The sequence below is a fragment of the Clavelina lepadiformis genome, chromosome 6 (assembly GCF_947623445.1).
Source record: "Clavelina lepadiformis chromosome 6, kaClaLepa1.1, whole genome shotgun sequence".
NCBI lineage: Eukaryota > Metazoa > Chordata > Ascidiacea > Aplousobranchia > Clavelinidae > Clavelina > Clavelina lepadiformis.
The window spans coordinates 8,058,414-8,075,853 of record NC_135245.1 but is presented as its reverse complement, the minus strand read 5'-3'; the positions used below and the strand labels follow the sequence as shown (position 1 = coordinate 8,075,853).

At 37.6% G+C, this 17,440-nt stretch overlaps 2 protein-coding genes across 3 annotated transcripts; both read left to right on the top strand.

Annotated features, from left to right (window-relative positions):
* Nucleotides 1-2,468: 2,468 nt before the first annotated feature.
* LOC143463333 (glucoside xylosyltransferase 1-like) lies at nt 2,469-8,292 on the top strand. The gene is made up of 8 exons (XM_076961799.1): nt 2,469-3,351; nt 3,432-3,543; nt 3,795-3,917; nt 4,023-4,166; nt 4,380-4,592; nt 4,747-4,930; nt 7,554-7,732; nt 7,980-8,292. Exons 1-8 carry the CDS (start codon nt 3,236-3,238, stop codon nt 8,148-8,150), a joined length of 1,242 nt encoding a protein of 413 aa, XP_076817914.1. The 5' UTR covers nt 2,469-3,235; the 3' UTR covers nt 8,151-8,292.
* Nucleotides 8,293-12,582: 4,290 nt separating this feature from the next.
* LOC143463098 (uncharacterized) lies at nt 12,583-17,007 on the top strand. Of its 2 annotated transcripts, none has more exons than XM_076961474.1 (4): nt 12,583-12,910; nt 14,760-14,954; nt 15,049-15,286; nt 15,423-17,007. In XM_076961474.1, exons 1-4 carry the CDS (start codon nt 12,820-12,822, stop codon nt 16,501-16,503), a joined length of 1,605 nt encoding a protein of 534 aa, XP_076817589.1. In that variant the 5' UTR covers nt 12,583-12,819; the 3' UTR covers nt 16,504-17,007. The 2 variants fall into 2 exon arrangements, with proteins under 2 accessions (XP_076817589.1, XP_076817590.1); XM_076961475.1 differs by lacking the exon at nt 12,583-12,910 and adding an exon at nt 12,951-14,457.
* The last annotated feature ends 433 nt before the right edge of the window (nt 17,008-17,440 follow it).

Genomic DNA, 17,440 nt, shown 5'->3' with positions numbered 1-17,440 from the left:
TACTAAAGACATCCCAAAATAAAGAACATGCAAATAGTGTCTTGTTTTTTTTTTTAGAAACATTGGTTGCTATCGGTCGAATCTGACTTCAAAAATAAAATAAGGGGCCTCACAAATGGAAGCCTAGGGCCTCTCATGGTCTAAATGCGGCCCAGATCGTTGGTCATGCTGAAACGTTTTACAATCATTTCTTCCTATAGTTGTCATGTTTCTAAACAATATGCAATCTCTACTAACCAATGTCTTTATAATTTATGCTTGGACAATCGTCTTTTCTTTTTCTTTATTTCCTTTTTCTCTTTTGGAGCATTCTCGTATTTAGCTTCTCTGCCAAGTCACGCCTGACTGCATTTAAAAGAAAAACAGCATGTGATTTAATATTAATATTCAACCACAATGGAAATTTAGCACATACATTTTTGTGACATAATAAATGAAATTCCTCATTAAATTAAATCATCACTGTTGTTTGTTTTGAACTAAAGCAGGGGTTCTTAAACTTTTTGGCACACGCCCCCCCATGACGGTACCTAAAAAATCCGCGCCCCACCCCATTGCAAAACAACAATTTATTTTCAATTAACTTTCATTAATGTGACGGATGTAGTTGTTTTTGGGAAACCAAACGTTTAAGTCGCGGATTTGTAGAAGATAATGCACATCTTTAATGAAGAATGTAGAAGAAAATGCACATTTGTCATTTCTCGCGCCCCCCTTATGAATCTTACACGCCCCCCAGTTTAAGAACTACTGAACTAAAGTAAACTCATCACGTCATCAGTAAATAATCTCATTTTGAGTATGTTTAAAAAACTAAAGTAGCAACCTTAAGATTAACTTAGTTCTATGTATTTAAAATGAAGTCACTTGAAAGCTTCCATTTGCGTTTCCAAGGGTAAATATTTAAATTAACTTTTATGCCGTTACTTCTACTACAGTACAAACTTTGCAACCGTTTCTCAGCAATGTTTGCAGTTTGAATGCTGTACTTCTGTTTAGAATATTTTTATAAGTAGAAATGCATGATTTTGAAACATGGAGCGATGATGAATGCCTAGTGGAGGCTATGGAGCAGGTGATGGAAATTATAGAAAAAAACTTATCACGATTCCCGTAACAATATGCAGTATCCCTGCGTAACGTGCGAGAAAAAATTTGTAACTAAAGCAGGCCTGAAGTCGCATATGAGTTGAATGCATACGGAGTTAAACATTATTTCAGAGAAAAGTTTAGGAGATCTGTGGTCATTAGCCTTTCGCAATTGCAAAACGAAGTTAGATAAACCGCCCATGTCAGCCTTCGTACTTCAACAAGTGCATTCGCTATATGAACGGAACAGAGACCGCGAGCAATTTATGAAAGCTTATATGAAATTTATGCACAAAAACCCCCTCACTCTTGCTGAAAGAACAATGCTGATTGAGCTTTTGCCGTTGCTGACAGAAAAAATGAATAAAGACAGTGTTGATTCATACATTCGTGCAAAATCAACTTCGTGCCATCTTTCTGATGTGGAAAAAGATGTATGCAATTACATTGGCGACAGAGTTTTAAGATCGTTTTACTACAAGACTGGTGATGTGTCCTTAAAGCACATGCACGGCGACAATAAAACCTGCTGGGGTCTTAATGAGAAGCCTTTAAATATGTTCTACGCTCTAGAAAAACAGGTCAAACTATCCCTGCAAAAATTATAAATATTTAAACGGATAAAAACTGAAAAGACTTGATTGGCAGATATAAAAGGAATAAGTTTACTCGAAATCATAAAAACAACAGCACGATGTTGGAATTGCAAGAGGATTTAAGTAAAATATTCAACATAAGAATGCAAAGTATAGATTACATGAAAATGAAAAATCGAGAGCTACAGAACAAATGCCCACGTTACACACGTTGTTGAAGGTGAAACTGGGGTCGGTTGACTCAAGTTGTACGTTTACGTGCATTAAGGCCTGTTTAGCTTTACTCACAGGTTACTTAACGTTTGTATGGATATTGATAAAATAGCACCCTTATGCGTACTTAAACGCTATTTTTGTCAGGATTGCTGGTAAATATGATTATACTGGGATTTTAAGAAAATTCTGTCAAGTGTGAAAACCTAATCCACCATCTATCCTGGTTGTTACACATTGTAGAAAACCAACAAAGTCTTAATCACTTGGTGCATTACGAAAATGTGTTTGCAAAACTAAGTTTGTTTATAATGCTCCGGTAATTTCAGATTTAGATGTAGACCTGCTGTAAACGTCACGAATTGCTCGAGGGTAAATTTTTCACTCTTTTGTACAATAGACGGGAGGTAGCAATTGGGATACGTTTACTATAAGCTCCGTCTAAACGCAGTGAAGCAGAACATTTTCATTTGTTAAGGAGGTTATTGTCTACTAAATAGACTTCATATTTAATCTTAAAGGTCGTAGAGTAGTTAATACAGTTAAACTATGATATTGTACGATACTAAGGTTATGCTTAGCGAAGTGTATTAGTGTTGTGCTCTCAAATGAAAGAAATCTGTCAAGACATGAACAAGTATAAATCTCAAGCAAGCAGCAGAAATAGGAAAAGATTCTAGATAAGTATTCTTGGAACACTGGTTCAACGCATGCTTTCGCAATCGATTTTACAAAGGTTTACTTTTCTGACAACGCACATTCGTTTTTGTTGGTATTTAAACTAGCTCCTTTATTTCAAATTGGTGCAAGATACTGATGTGTCTGATTTGCTTTTAAACTTTCCCAACCTGCACTAACCAACATCATAGTGCTGAAGTTATAAACTGTGGCAACAATTTTCACAATGGCCAGATAGTGTAATTTTTTATAACAATGCCCTTGGGCAATGCGTTAAGGCGAGTTTTGCTTGTATTTATTGGTTTTTGTTAACAGCTAGTGCCCAACTCGGGTCAGATCACAAAACTAAAAAGATAATAGGCCAGATAAAAGTTAAAAAAAACTAAAATGTAAAAAAGTGAAGACAACAAATTGTGCCAAGATTGTCCTCAGTTCCTAGACAAATTTTCCGATACCACAGCATTAGCACAATACCACAAGAGTTGCACACATATTATTTGCTGCATATCCGGGATATTTTTCTGATATTGTTTTATACATTACAATTAAAGAACTTCTTAGTGTAACAACTTTTTTTAAGTCTAAATAGACTTCATTTATCTGCAGATATAGGTTAACAATGAAAAAGCCGTAACAGCATTATTTCCAGCATTTTTAAAATGAAACGAGAAGGTTTCAAATTACTTCGCTTAACGAGAATAAAAGTGCTTTTTATTTGGATTTTAATTGTTCTTGGTCTCTATGGAATATTCGGTAATTGGATCAACAAAGAAATGTACGCATTTTTATAATGACAATGCTGTAGTCATATTCATACATCTAATTCTTTCTGTTAAGTAGCCGTGAATTTTACAGACAGAGACTCTTTTCGAAGGAGCTTCTGAAGCCACCGAAAACGCCGGAGACCCAGGAGACAATACATTTAATTGCAGTGTCATGTGGTCGGCCTGATCATAACGGAGTTAGGGTAATTTTGTTATATTTAAATGTATATATCATTAAGAACACAATAATTCTTTTAGTCATTCCATTTTATTTCATTCACAGCTCTGTTGCAAGAGTTTTTCATTTTTCGAAATGGCCTTTAATATGGTTCTTATATTATATAACCTCCATTACTATTATTGCACTATCATAATATTATCTGTATATTGTTTATCTATGCATACAACCATCCCATCGACTCTTGTAAATGATAAAGGTCTTTACTTAACACAGGATTTAAGTAAACCAATGGACCAAACCATCACAATGTTGAAATCAGCCGCTATGTTTGCGCGCAGTGCATTGCATATGCATATTTTCACCGAAGAAGATATGATGACGCTTTTTTCAAACGAGGTGGTTAGCTGACTTAATTTACAATTTATGGATTGTGGATTGATGTGATAAAGAAGTTTTAACTTACTGAAAAATTCATTAATTACTTTGATTTGTTACTTAAAGATCGCATCGTGGCCAGATCGCATTTTGTTGAAAGTGAAATATACAGTGTACGCGTTGGATTATGATAAATACATAAAAAAGTCTTTGGCAGAGGAGTGGAAGAAGTGGTACAAACCTTGTGGTTCTTATCGTCTTTTTACTCCGGTAAATTCTGTATTGCAAAGTAAAGCCTTACTAGCAGCACATATATTGCATTTCTTAACTCAAAGCTTTGCTGATCTCTGATGTCATTAAACTATTTGTGAAGTTATTCCTCTTGCTATCTTGCTGTTAGTATCTTATTAACAGCGCTTATGCTTTTTAGTTTTAATGTAGTGTGAAACAATGCAACTAAAATGATGATTGTTACTTTTAAAGCTAATTCTTAAAGAAACAACATCTGCGGCTATTTATGCCGACAGTGACGTAGTTTTCATAAAACCCATCAATGAGCTCTGGGCTTATTTGAAAGAAATGAAATCACACGAAGTAGTGGCCATTTCACCAACTGCTGGTCATCCGCTTGGTGGTTCAAAGGATAACGAATACTTTATTTCACATCCTACCGGACTTTTTCAAATAAATTCTGGGGTAAGTATAATATAATGAGTCGCGTGGCTCATATCTGATGTAAAAGAGAAAAATGCAGACTCTTAGCAACAATTACTATGGACTTGCTTTATTTATTCTATATATGCCTACAAAAATCTACAGCATAGTTATCTACAAAATTTTTATAACCTAGATTATGGTGATGAATTTTACACGAATGCTCAACACAAAGTGGTTTCTATATCGCGACATAAAGGACGACCACGCTGAGCCATTAAATTATGGAAGTGAACTTCTTATGAAGTATTACAATCGCTTCAAGGATGTCGCGGAACACGATCAAAAGCTTCTCAATATAATGTTTCACTATAACCCAGGTTTGTTTTTAAATTTAAATGAAAGATGACTGATATGTGGAAAATACAGAGATTTATTTTATATCCAACGTGTTTTCCATCATAATTATGGCACTTAATTAGGTTGAATGAAACTTAGCACCTTCATCTTTGCTTAACAGATAAGTCTATAGTACAACAAAGAGGTTAAGTATCAGGCGTTCTTGCTGACGCATATCCTGTATTACCTTTGGCTACACAAAATTTACGTTGGAAATTAGTGTAGGTTACTTTCAAAACTTTCATATGGCTCAAATCGTTGCTTCCACCAATAAAATTATTTTTAATTTTCAAGTAAATCTAAGAGCATACGCGTCATAAAAGAGGTATAAGATTAAATTGTCGCTTCGTTTGGGTGTAGAAGTATAATAATGTAGTTTCTTTCAGCATAAAGTGATTGGGTTTACTCGCTTTTAAGCTTATTGGACGATTCAGGTTACATCTTCAAAGTTTCACCACGTGAAGTTATCATTGTAGTAACCTTATAGTTAAAAAGAATTAATACTTGGTGCCGTTAAACCGCAACGCATCAAAGTAACAACGGCGATTAAAAGTCAGTAAGTCTTCCAGTGGTCTTCTTCGCGTGATTCTTGATTAAATACTCCTCAGTTGATCGATTGTACTAATTATTAGTTATAATTATCGATTCAACAGAAATTATCTATTGGCTTTCTTTTAAACCACCTTTGAAATACTTGACCGGATTTTTGCATTTAATCTTGCGAACAATTTTTGGTGACTCCTTCCCAACGGTCATGGAGCATTTGGTGTTTTAAATAGGCTCTAAAAATATGGACAGCTGTTGTTTTACTTAACAAAGCTAACCTTACTGCGCATTAAAGTTCACAGTGGGATTAACCCAAAGAAGTTTTACCATATCCGGTATATAGGCCGGTATCCGGTATATAAGCTATATAGGCCTACATACAAAGTATAGCGTATATATAACATGCATTTTTGAGAGAAAATAAAGCAATAAAATGAATAAACTCTACATAAAGCAACCGTTCACTTGTAGATAAAATCCACAGCTGATTTTGAGCGAACAACTTTCTGAGTGTTTTTGCAGTTAAATAGAATGATTTCAATGTTAAGATATGATTTTATACTGTATAACCGAACGAAACAACGATCAGCAAACTGGTTTACCATAGGTCCATAATTTATGCCGAAAAATTTTAAAGAATAAATTATATTCTGAGTCTTTTCTTGAAGGAATGCGCTTAATACAAAAAAGCAACTAAAAACAACTGTACTTTTTCAGCAATGAAGAACTTTGTTGTTGCTTATGTAAAACACAGGGTTCCATACTACAACTGAAATTCGAGAGGTGTTAGAAATGAAACGAGTTCGGCAACAATATTTCATTCGCTATGACGTTTCGCGCGTGTTAAATTTCCCCTTACATACAGTGGTCGAATGTACTTAATGCAAATCCATTTCCTTCCCGACTAAGCAACGTACGACACATTGTTTGCCAGAAGGCCGCTTTAAGTTGAGCGCCTTATGCATGATACAGCAGGACGACACGTGCCAGACCGGTCGAAACACCATATGTGAGGCGATGGTCCCGCAGAGATGACGTAATCCCTTCGGGGGTCTTTTGTTGTAGTATATCACTACAGACTGGCGCTCGGCGTCAATCTCGTAGTCTCGTTTGTCTAAATTTTCTGGGCTATAAACACGCAAAGTATTTATAATTCATCTCCTATAAGGGTGTATGACGGTCAAAAGCGCGAATACTTTCGTGTTTAATCTGATAAATTCTTCCAAACCAACAGAGATATTCGGAAATTCTGAACAGAATTAAAACTTTGGCAGAATGAGTTTGACTTTATTCCATGACTTATTCTGTTTCCAGTAAAATGCAAACTTAAAGTCATATCGTTTATTTATTTTGAGTCAACACAGATGCAAACAGATTAATCAGGTCGATAAATGCAATAAATAGAAATAAATACAATACAATAATACGACAATATAAAAAAATATTAATTGCAAATATTCTATAAAAGTCGTATTTATTTATCAATTACAAAGAAACACTTTTAGAATTTCACCCCATTTTCAGCTAATACGGTATACCGTGCATACTGTATAGCGCTGGGTTTCTCAACCGGGGACTCATGGCCTCTCAGGGGGCTATGGGAACGTTCTACAGGAACCACGAGCAGATACGTCACTAGTGAGCTATAGTGTGGTAGTAGGGGAAGATGAGGCAAAGGGCAACACAAGTTTCTGACGTTTTTGTGCTTGTACTTGCTGCCGAAAATGAACGGTGCGAAGGCTACGGCACAGGCAGTAGTGAAGTAAAAATTGTTTTGCAATCTACAATCTACATTTGTTATTGATGAGCAAGGGCCACAGATTTTTAGGGTCACTGTAAGGGGGCTACGAACCACAAAAGGTTGAGAACCACTGTTATAGTGAATATATGCTGAAATAATGTGCGTTTATACCAAATGTAAACCGTGCATTACAATTTGTTTATACAAATTTATAAATAAAATTTACGTTTAGTTTTGAGATATTAATTTTTGTATAGAAATTTATACACAAAGCTTCTTTAGAACATTATAATATGTTTGATGCATTTTTGTCGCAGCCATAATAAAGCAACTTCCCTGCTCTTGGAATTTTAAGAATAATTTTTGTCGAGACGAAAGTAACATTTGCCACGATGCTGAGTTGAAAGGTGGAGCTGGTGCTGTCCATGGAATTGAATCAAGCTTCTTTGGTACCGGCAACCCTACATTCCGAGCTCTTTACGAAACATTCTTACGGGTACAAACATATAGCAATACAGCATTGATAAGATATTTGTTGATTACAATCTGCTGAAACAGCAATGTTCGTATTTAAGTATGCATGGTCACGTGTTTGTCATAATCTCGCGTTTCCAGCACAGTTGTTTGCGACAAGTGCAATACAGCTCTGTAAGTAAAGTCTGCATTACCTTAGCTCATTATCTTCGTATTGGCTAAACATCAGTTATGGGCTGCACCTAATGACTCTCATGTACTTGTTTTAGTATAATTTCGAGTCAGACTGGAACGAGAAAATATTGGAAACATTTCTTCGGCAACTGAAAGCAACGGCTACTGGCACTTTTTGCGAAACGAAGGCAAGCATCATAATAGAACCACTAAGAAAAACTCTGAAAGATGCAGAGGCCTTCTATGAAGGACTGAATATTAATTAATTAATGAATAATACTGCAATGATTTATATACTGTAGCTTGGATTATCTTCGTTGTTCTATTTTCATATTTTTGCGTTATTACAATCCAGCATAAATACTGCTATACACTCAAAAGTTTAAAATACAGTAGACATTTACGCGCGTGGCATTGTCGTTACGAAATTGCCGCCAAAAAGGTTTTTATTTAGTAATGCCAAATACGGACATGATACTTCTGTTCAATCGATGTAAACGGCTTTGAAAAATCTGTTAAGTTAGCTAGTAAAAGCAGTCAACTTTTCGTAACTGGTTGTGTAATATTGCCGGGAGAACATAGTACGGGGAAAGAATTCAGACGTGTTGTATAGTTTGCGTGCTTCCGCAGTCACAGAGTTCAGTGTTTGATAGTCCAATTTTTTTCGACCGCAATCCATCGACCGACTTAGTTTGTTGAGCTGAAACTAAGGTTTTCTTGGCATCTCACATTCAGGCTGTTAATTGGTGAAGCTTGAGAAACAAGGTTGTAATAGGGCGTTTAGTTAGGTCATTGCTACTAGCAAGCAAACCATACATATAAGGTATAGTATTAGCTATGCAGATTGCAGAAGATAATACACCACCTTTATATAGCGTTAAAGGAAAGACGTGTAGAAAACAGATATTTTGCCTAGAAATGTGCTTTTGGTTACTTTAATTTACCGTAAATTAATTTTACAAACACAAGAAACTGCACACAAATATAGTGATGAATTGGTGATATACTGTATTACGATAATCTGACGGAAAGAAAATTTCATGCAATAACAACCAATCCACTTTTTTGGCTAGTCATTACTGAGACAGAATGACATGAGAAATAAAATTTCTAACACTGAAGCATGTACGCAAAGGATCTTCAAGGGCACTGTAAAACGCACTTTCGATATAAGAGGCTGATTTTACAACAAAACCGATATTGTGTTTGTAAACAAAATCCAGTATAGAATGAAGGGCTCGAGGTACCTTCACAGCGGCATTCTAAACCGCAACAACACGCTGCATTGCCAAATGAACTGGTACTGGGTTTAGGATTATGATTTATAGTTAAGAATACATCATGAATTCATGTTATACCCGGTGAATTATTAATGACGTGACGCTTTGCGAGCACCTGCTTGTAGCAAAGAGGGACATTTGACAAGATGAATTTAGGATGGAGAAAATTATCGCGATGAATTATGTAGAAGGCACGCGAGCGCATCTCGATAAAACTTTTTCAACCAGCTTTACGGTCCACAGAAAACTGCAAATGAATAATTGATTACTTCTTTCTGGGCGTTTCGTTTTGACAATGCTCAACTGAAAATGGTCATTTTCTACTTTGTAAAAGAAATTAGTAACATTATTGATTAGGTTATGAAAAGAGAACCGGGTTTAATTTTAACTTCAATATGACATTATCTAAATCTTATTATAGCCCATAATTAAAAGATAGGCTAAAAGAAAATGTATGTTAAGCCTGTTCCGATGAGATGGTTCATATCTGAAACTTAAAAGTAACAACGTGGATTAATTTTGAGTCTTTAGTTAATACCGTGCAGAGATATACTTAATATGGCACTGTCGGGTTCTCTACTCAGTTATAATCTTATGGGCTGTAGTTTTCTTATGGGAATCTTTGAAGCTTGGAATCCAGATAAACCCTTTGATGTGTCAATCCATGAAGTACTACCAATGGAATTGCAATCGTGCCGAGGTACGGTGATGTGATTCCATTTCGAATCAAAAATGCAGATTAGTTTGTTCTCCTACAAATACCACAGTCTTCTGTGTGTTTTGATCAAAGCACTGTTCAACGCACCCTTCTTGCTTCATACACAGATGTGTAGGAAGTTACAATGCCCGACACTCTGTTGCTGTGTTTCAACAAGTGATCTTCCTCTTCATAAATATGGGTCATCCAATTTAACCCAGCTCAGACACAGATCGTTAAGTTTCTAACGAGTCTGTCCGGCGCGGTATGGTATACTAACGACTATTTAAATTAAGTCGTTAAACATTGACAATTAACATTTGCTTAGTTTACGATCTGACTGGCAAAACCATGCAGCGTCTGGCAGGGCCGACTCTGTTTTTCAAATGAGGCACTGTCGTTAATTTGAAGAGAAATTAAGTATTGTAAGTATTTCGTTCATCATCTGCTGTTAGTTGTGTAACCAGACAGCAGCAGTTTGTGGTCGTCTTATAAAGGTAATAATTAAACCATAAATCAGAATTGACTGTATGGTGTAAGAGCGGATGACGAAAAGTAGTAACGTTTGCCGAAAAATGTAGACTGTTTAACTTTGAACAATAAAGTAATTATATGGTCAGGTTTAAGGTCAAAATCAATGGCAACGGTGAAGCATAAACTTTCTCAATCAATTGGTGAAATGCACCGCATAAAGGTTTTTGCGGTAATTTGAAATCATGCCTTGTCAGGCCGTCTTTAACTAAATTGCTTATAGTTCACCGTTACAACAGGATGTGGTAACGGTCAAATTTGAATTGGATTCTGGTTTTTTATTGTTCAAGCGGATTACATCTCTCTTGTTCAACCTAATGTTGTCATTTGTTATGGCTGATTTGAAACAATGGTGTCTGATATGCTAACGCCGGTAGTCTTATGTTATTCGATGCAGTCACGTGGCATGCAAAGTCTGCTATTTAATTGTCCATTGGTAGTTAACCATTGTTTTAATTTCGCAGTCTGTCTTCGATTTTGATGCCCACCGACAAACAAATTGTGGTCTTGGTTGAAGCAGTCTGGCGTTTGTCACACAAAAGGCAGCCTGCTGAGATGGCGCGTGCGGCAGCTTGGTTGGTGTAAGGGGCGCAAGTTTACGACTTGATGAATTTTGTCTCGTGTAGCAGAAGACGTCTCTGCGTAAGTTTTTCTTTTCGCTGCACAGCTTTGTTTGTTTTTAATAGCCTTCCAGAACCTGTTGGCGCGTTTCGTATTCGGACCTTTAGCTTTTGTATTCTAGTAACGGGCGATGCGCGTTGCCCAACTGTCAGCTATTCTTTGTTATCTATTTAGGCGTGCTTTTTTCTCTACGTTTTTACCTCTTGTCTAACAGCAATATTGGGTACGCGTGGCCAGCCTTTAATCATTACGAAGTAAAATGCGATAGAAAGCCGTCTCTAATCGGCAGGTGTCCATGAAAGCGACTGGAACACAGTGTCATGTGGTTGGTATAAGAATCGTCGTCAGTTAGATGATCATGTCAGAACGGAAAAACGTAGACAGCGGCATGAGGTGTAAAGCCGGTTAAGCTTAATACCTAGAATGAATTACATTTTTGTATGAAAGGCGTAATTTTGCTAACAAACGCTGTCAGCGACGATAGATTAAACTTTTGCGAATGATTATAGGTATTAGTAAGTTCCGGTATCGCCTCCAGCAAAAAACACATTTCATCTATCGGATATATGAACCGCTATTGTTTCGTAATAATGGACAAGAAAACATCCGCTTATCCATGAAATTAATTTTCAAAACGACAAAAACGAAAAAAATGGGTCAGTATAAATACTACGCTGGCAAGTATGGTTGTCATTTTATCTGGCTACAAAGTAGTTGGCGCGTGAGAAAATTGTCGTTCAATTTTGTCTAGAAGAGTTACATGGCGACAGATACCAGAGCGTCAGCGGCTTTGAAATATTTCAAAGCTATTTCTGAGAAGGAAAAGTTAAAGACATGTTTACCATAGAAGAACGTAACAAGAGGCGCCTATGTATGTTGTTAGTCACGGTATTAAGAAAGTGAATTTGGAAGCCAGTTCTCCAGTAGCATTTCCCGCAAAACAGGCCAGGTAAAAAGCACGGTATGCTATACGATTGTTACTGAACTAATAGTTTCTACCAAATTATCGAGGAGCTGTGGTGTTTCTATTGCGTTTTGGAGACAGTAAATTGTTTACGGTTGGGTGGTATTTTAGGCTTTTAAATGTAACAATTTCGATAGGTTAGGCCGCGCGCGGTACTTTTGTTTTGGTGTTCGGACTGTGGTATTTTGGTACGTGTGTGGATGTCTTATCGCGTTTTAGGTAAACTATCTCACACCACTTTCCCACGGTCGATAGCTGAGAACCGGCTGCCTCGGGCTCTAGCTGCCAAAGTTCGATGAAAGACTAGAGCATTACTAATGTGAAAAACGTACGATAAAATGTGATGTTTTTTGGTAACGCAGATATTGCCGTTTTTTAATAGTTACAAGTGCAATTTGAAAACAAGCGTTGGAACCATTTGTATCCAAAAGCTTTCTTTAGTTCTGTAATCTTTAGGTTATGTAACCAAAAATAGTTGACAACGGAAGAATGTTAGCACTGACAGCCGTCAGGATGATTTATGTGTTTTATGCCCAAGGATTGACTGAATAAGTATGTTATGATAAACATTAATAATATATTTGTTATAATATCTGTTAATCAGTATACTGGTCTTTTCTTGCAGGAAAACGTTTCATCTAAAAATAGTACCAAAACTTTCTGATTGCCAAGTCAATCCTATCATTTGACGCTACTTACTGACGTCAAAATATACCAACAGGGCTGCAAATTGGAGTTAGGTTACTTTCAATTCGACCAACTCCATCGCTATTCTTTGCCGTGGGCAGAATTACCCATTCAGGGTTACTTGGTTTTGTGCTGTCAATCATCGCTGCTTTAGTATGACGATGAAGGTGTCGGAGTACCTTTGGAGAGTCGCTTTTGTAACGACGATTCTTGCACTGGTGGGAACGAGCGTGGGAAACCCAAATGGTGAGTGCACCGACTAGAACGTAAACATGATAATCTTACGTTACCCAGGCCATGCGAATAAAGGTGCTCGATGAGCGGGATTGCTTTAGGTCATTAGAAGACGCGCCGTTCATCCATTCTAACCATTGTTACCATTCTATGCCTTAACTATAATGTAATTGATACAGTTCAATTACTTGATACTCTTCGTGTATTTACGGGACTATACAGGCAGCTTTCTCTATTATTCCTTTCTTTGTAAGTTAAATGTGATTGGTAATCAACACAACGTAGCTTTCATGGACTAGAAATTAAAACAAATTACTTGTTTACAGCGCAAAGAGCCGTGCCATACTAATATACCTTTCAAAAGATTACAAACAAAACCTAATTTTAAGAGTGCTAGTACTATGAAGATACTCAATTGTTTACAGAGTATTGATGTATACCGGTAGTAGGTATTAGCTTAACTTCGCCAAATTTCCCATGACCTAAATGTCACTTAATAAAGGCATAGGCAAATATAGCCTAGCAATGACGTTTGACCTGTATTAGAAAGTACGTTAAATAAGTCCAGTCAAACGTACGTTTTTTGCGTAAGCTTAATTTCGTGCTTCTTGTGAATATGACACTTTCAGATACCACAAAAAACTCAAAACACTTGTTTTCAGTCAACATTGTTTAAACGCTTTATTAATGTGAAGTGGGTTTGGATGAGACAGATGTAACCCACTTGAAACGACTCCGTTATCAAAAGTCGCCATTAGGGCTATGCGCTGGTGGCTTTATTCCCACGGAAAAAAACAATCCTTACTATATCGTTATCTCTATAGTTGGGGCAGTCAAGCACTTGTTATAAACCTGTAATCTCGAATTATTTAGCCAGGCGCCGACAAGATGTAATATAGGCGCAAGGTATTGTGTTCTGGGATAAAATATCGACGCGACTCTGGCAGGGTTGGTAGAGACGGATGAACTACTAATATGCCTGGGAACATGCAAGTGGCGTTGTTGCCAGGTGACCCGAGCTACATTTTGTCAATAGTCCGTAAAGCCCTTCGTGTTAGTGCATTTAAATTGTAGCCACTTAAACCCCATTATCAGGAATTTTAAAAAGTAAACAATGCGGTAGCTGTGGTAAAAGGAGTTCGCCTTTCGGCTTAACGGGTCACGGTTGGTTTACTCGCGTGCTTAGTCTAACAGGTGTCAATATATATAATCGCCCATAAGAAAGTTGACAGAGTTGCTCGCGAGGGAATAACGTTTCGTACCCTGCGACAGCCGGTGTTACGAACTCTGCGATGGCGCACGCATACCAGATACCGTCAACTTACGCCTTGCAGTCTGCCTGAACAAAAAAAGGCACGCGCTTACAGGAAGCAGATCGTACAATCGCATAATCTCCTCGAAATCGATTTGTTGAGTATTTACAGTGAGCGTCTGTCGCTTATCTTGGATAGAAGATGGCAAATTATCTCGAGATTGTCTCCTGATCGAGTGTAGCCTACGTCATGGATTCACATTTTGAGGCGATAATACTCCTTCGGGAATTTTGCGCCATACGCCATGTAATTAAACTAGGTTTGAATGAAACTTTCTGTTCTTTCATCACAAGCCTGCTTGTAATGAAATATTTTATTGTCGTATCAAGAATTTCTATTCAAAGGATATGTTGTTGCGGCCGCATCTTATTTCCCCGGGGCGTAATGTAGTACCAATTTTCTGGATAACATTAAGGACTTGTTTGCGTTGAATTAAATCGATAAAAACTGAGACAATACAATGACATTCACTATATTTCGAATTGTAAGTTTACAAATCTTATGCTTTTTAATTTCAGAAACAATAAAATTTATTTTTTTTGTCACAGAAGGAGATTGTGCATTGAGATGCAACTTGGGAAAAGGTTATTGCCAACCTGATGGGACCTGCAGTTGCTATCCAGGCTGGGAAGGTGACAATTGCGAACAATGCACGTTAGCACCAGGTTGCATTCATGGCACATGTGATCAGCCCTGGCAATGCAACTGCAAGGCGGGTTACGGCGGAAGACACTGTCACCTTGGTGAGTTGCGCCTTTTGCTTTAACCTCAATAATATATCTACAAGTAAGGTTAAAATTGATTTCTAATAGCTAAAGTTGTTTTTTTCTTGTACAGATATGCAGTTCTGTGAACGACACAACCCTTGCTATAACGGAGCGACATGTATCAACAAACAAGGTTCCTATGTTTGTGTTTGTCCGGAAGGATACACAGGTAGAAACTGCAATGAAAAACGAAAGCCTGTTGTTATTGTGCCGCCCACCGTTGCGCACTCTACCCAACCCAATGTTGCTCTTCAATGTCTAAACGGAGGAACGTGTTCAATTGGCAACGGCATTGCTGGATGCGGAAAGTAAGGGAATTTGTCTGTATAGTATAAAGCATATATATAATTAGTTAATTACTACATATATCTTATAGTATCATCTGCCGTAACGCCAATTCGGTTGTTGTTTCCGTTTTTCTATAACGTTTTTGTTATTTCTTAGATGTTCATGTCCGAGTGGATACGCTGGCGACAGGTGTGAGACCCGTATCAAGATGTGCTTGACCAGGCCTTGTGCTAACGGTGGCCGTTGTCACGACTTGATCGGTGACTTCAGTTGTGAATGCGCTCGTGGATACGTTGGCAGATATTGCAATCAGGACGTGAACGAGTGCGCCATCATGGAAGAAAACGCCTGCGCAAATGGCGGACGGTGCATCAACAGGAAAGGTTCATACAGATGTGTTTGTGTTGAAGGTTACCAGGGTGCACGCTGTGAAAAGGCAGTAAAACGCTTGCCTGTTCCCACGGTATCAACAACAACCACCACGACCTTATCCGTAGCTCCAGTCCAACTAGGAAATGCGGTTAAATCTAAGAAGTCCTCGTTGCAAACCCTTTTTTCTGGAACTGGCGGAGCAAAGTTTCCTAAGATCCAGAGAGTACCTCTTGTCGAAGAAATATCTCCTCCAAAGAAAAGTCATCCAGCATCTACTAACATCAAAGTTACTCGCATAGTCCACAAACTTGAAGTTGAATCCTCCAACTCCGATGTATCCTACGTGGAAAATGTCGTAGATGGCTCTGCGCTTCTAAACAGTTCTTCAGATCAAGCTTCTGTATCAGTTGTGCAAGCAGTTACTTTCGCATTTCTGGGTGTTGCGGTTGCGCTCTTTATCGGTATCGCCGCGTTTATGTGGATATACTGCGGGAAAAGGGGACGAGTTGGTGCCGCATTTTGCTATCGTGGGTCTCATCAAGCAGCCGACGACAATGACGCTGAAAACAAAAGAACCAGCCGAAATAGCATTGTCATTCCTCCGAAAACCGGTGATGCGGCCAATGAGAAGCGCGACATTGCTTGCAACCCGCCGTTATACCGGTCTAAACCAGAACTCGTCGTGCGCACAGTAACGCCACCGCGTGGATCAAGAAACGCAAGCACAAAACCACACCCAGTCGATTGTCTGTACGTTGCGCTTCCTCAGGGAAGTAATAGCGAAATCGCAACAATAGACGAGATTAACTCGCTTCTAGACATCAATAGATTAACGCATTCATCGGACCACGCCCATCCTCTTTAAGGACGTACATTTTAATTTCATATTGCATTCTTTTGTCTTTGCGTTTTTGCACTGATACTGTGATTTCGTTACTATTTCTCTTTTTCATTTTGTTACCTGGGACCGTTTCTCTATTTCTTTATGTCGACACTGCGCCCTAGTTTGAGCAATTATCGAAACAGCTAAACTTTATTAGGCAATTATCTACGCTCATTTGGGTTTTCATCCAATTTATTAGTTTATTACATCTTCTGCTTCGAAGAAATGAACGGATGCTTTTGGCTGCTGCTAAATAAAGAAAAAAATTGCCCCGACCTGCAATGATGATAATGTACTTCTTTTAAGAGTCCGCGTACCTGCGCCTACTTCAATAGTTTTTACTTTCCACATTCATAATTTCCACTGTGTGTGTCATTTACTGCGTCATTGTTATTTGCTTGGCAAAGTGCCAAGGAAGAATACAGTTTTTTGAGTGTGATAACTTCTTTTGCGTAGTCGATCAAATAAAACGTACTGCCAACTTAATTATGTTATGCTTCAATTCCAAATGGATTGTCTGTGGAAAGTTTTTAAAAGAATAGCGAAGGAGTCTCGAAAGTCCAACCAAGAAGAGAAACTAACTTGGGAATCAAGTAGTTGACATATCGTAACTTTAGTTCTTCACATATCATTAATAAAGGATTATAAGGAGGCTGACAGAGGACACTTTAAATGAGCTTGGATCTTACTCCACAAAGTATAATTATTCAACAAAACCAGTCTGTTATGTCTTGGTATTTATAGGATGATTCACATTCTTATCACAGAAATTTTCCGGTTTACAAATATCAGCAATTTTTTTTCTGCTGACGAGCCACATCTAACTTTGTCAGACAAATCAAAGTTTATTAGATACATTGCGTTACATTTTACGTGATTAATTCAAAAACGACCAATAAGAGTTAGGCCTATACGGTAC

Excerpts from the sequence above, each read along its gene's own strand:
- LOC143463333 (XM_076961799.1), top strand. The coding sequence starts at position 3,236 with ATGAAACGAGAAGGTTTCAAATTACTTCGCTTAACGAGAATAAAAGTG. Across the intron at positions 4,593-4,746 it reads TTTTTCAAATAAATTCTGGG|ATTATGGTGATGAATTTTAC; the intron begins GTAAGTATAATA and ends TTTATAACCTAG. Across the intron at positions 7,733-7,979 it reads TTTACGAAACATTCTTACGG|TATAATTTCGAGTCAGACTG; the intron begins GTACAAACATAT and ends TACTTGTTTTAG.
- LOC143463098 (XM_076961474.1), top strand. The coding sequence starts at position 12,820 with ATGACGATGAAGGTGTCGGAGTACCTTTGGAGAGTCGCTTTTGTAACG. Across the intron at positions 12,911-14,759 it reads GAGCGTGGGAAACCCAAATG|AAGGAGATTGTGCATTGAGA; the intron begins GTGAGTGCACCG and ends TTTTTGTCACAG. Across the intron at positions 15,287-15,422 it reads GGCATTGCTGGATGCGGAAA|ATGTTCATGTCCGAGTGGAT; the intron begins GTAAGGGAATTT and ends GTTATTTCTTAG.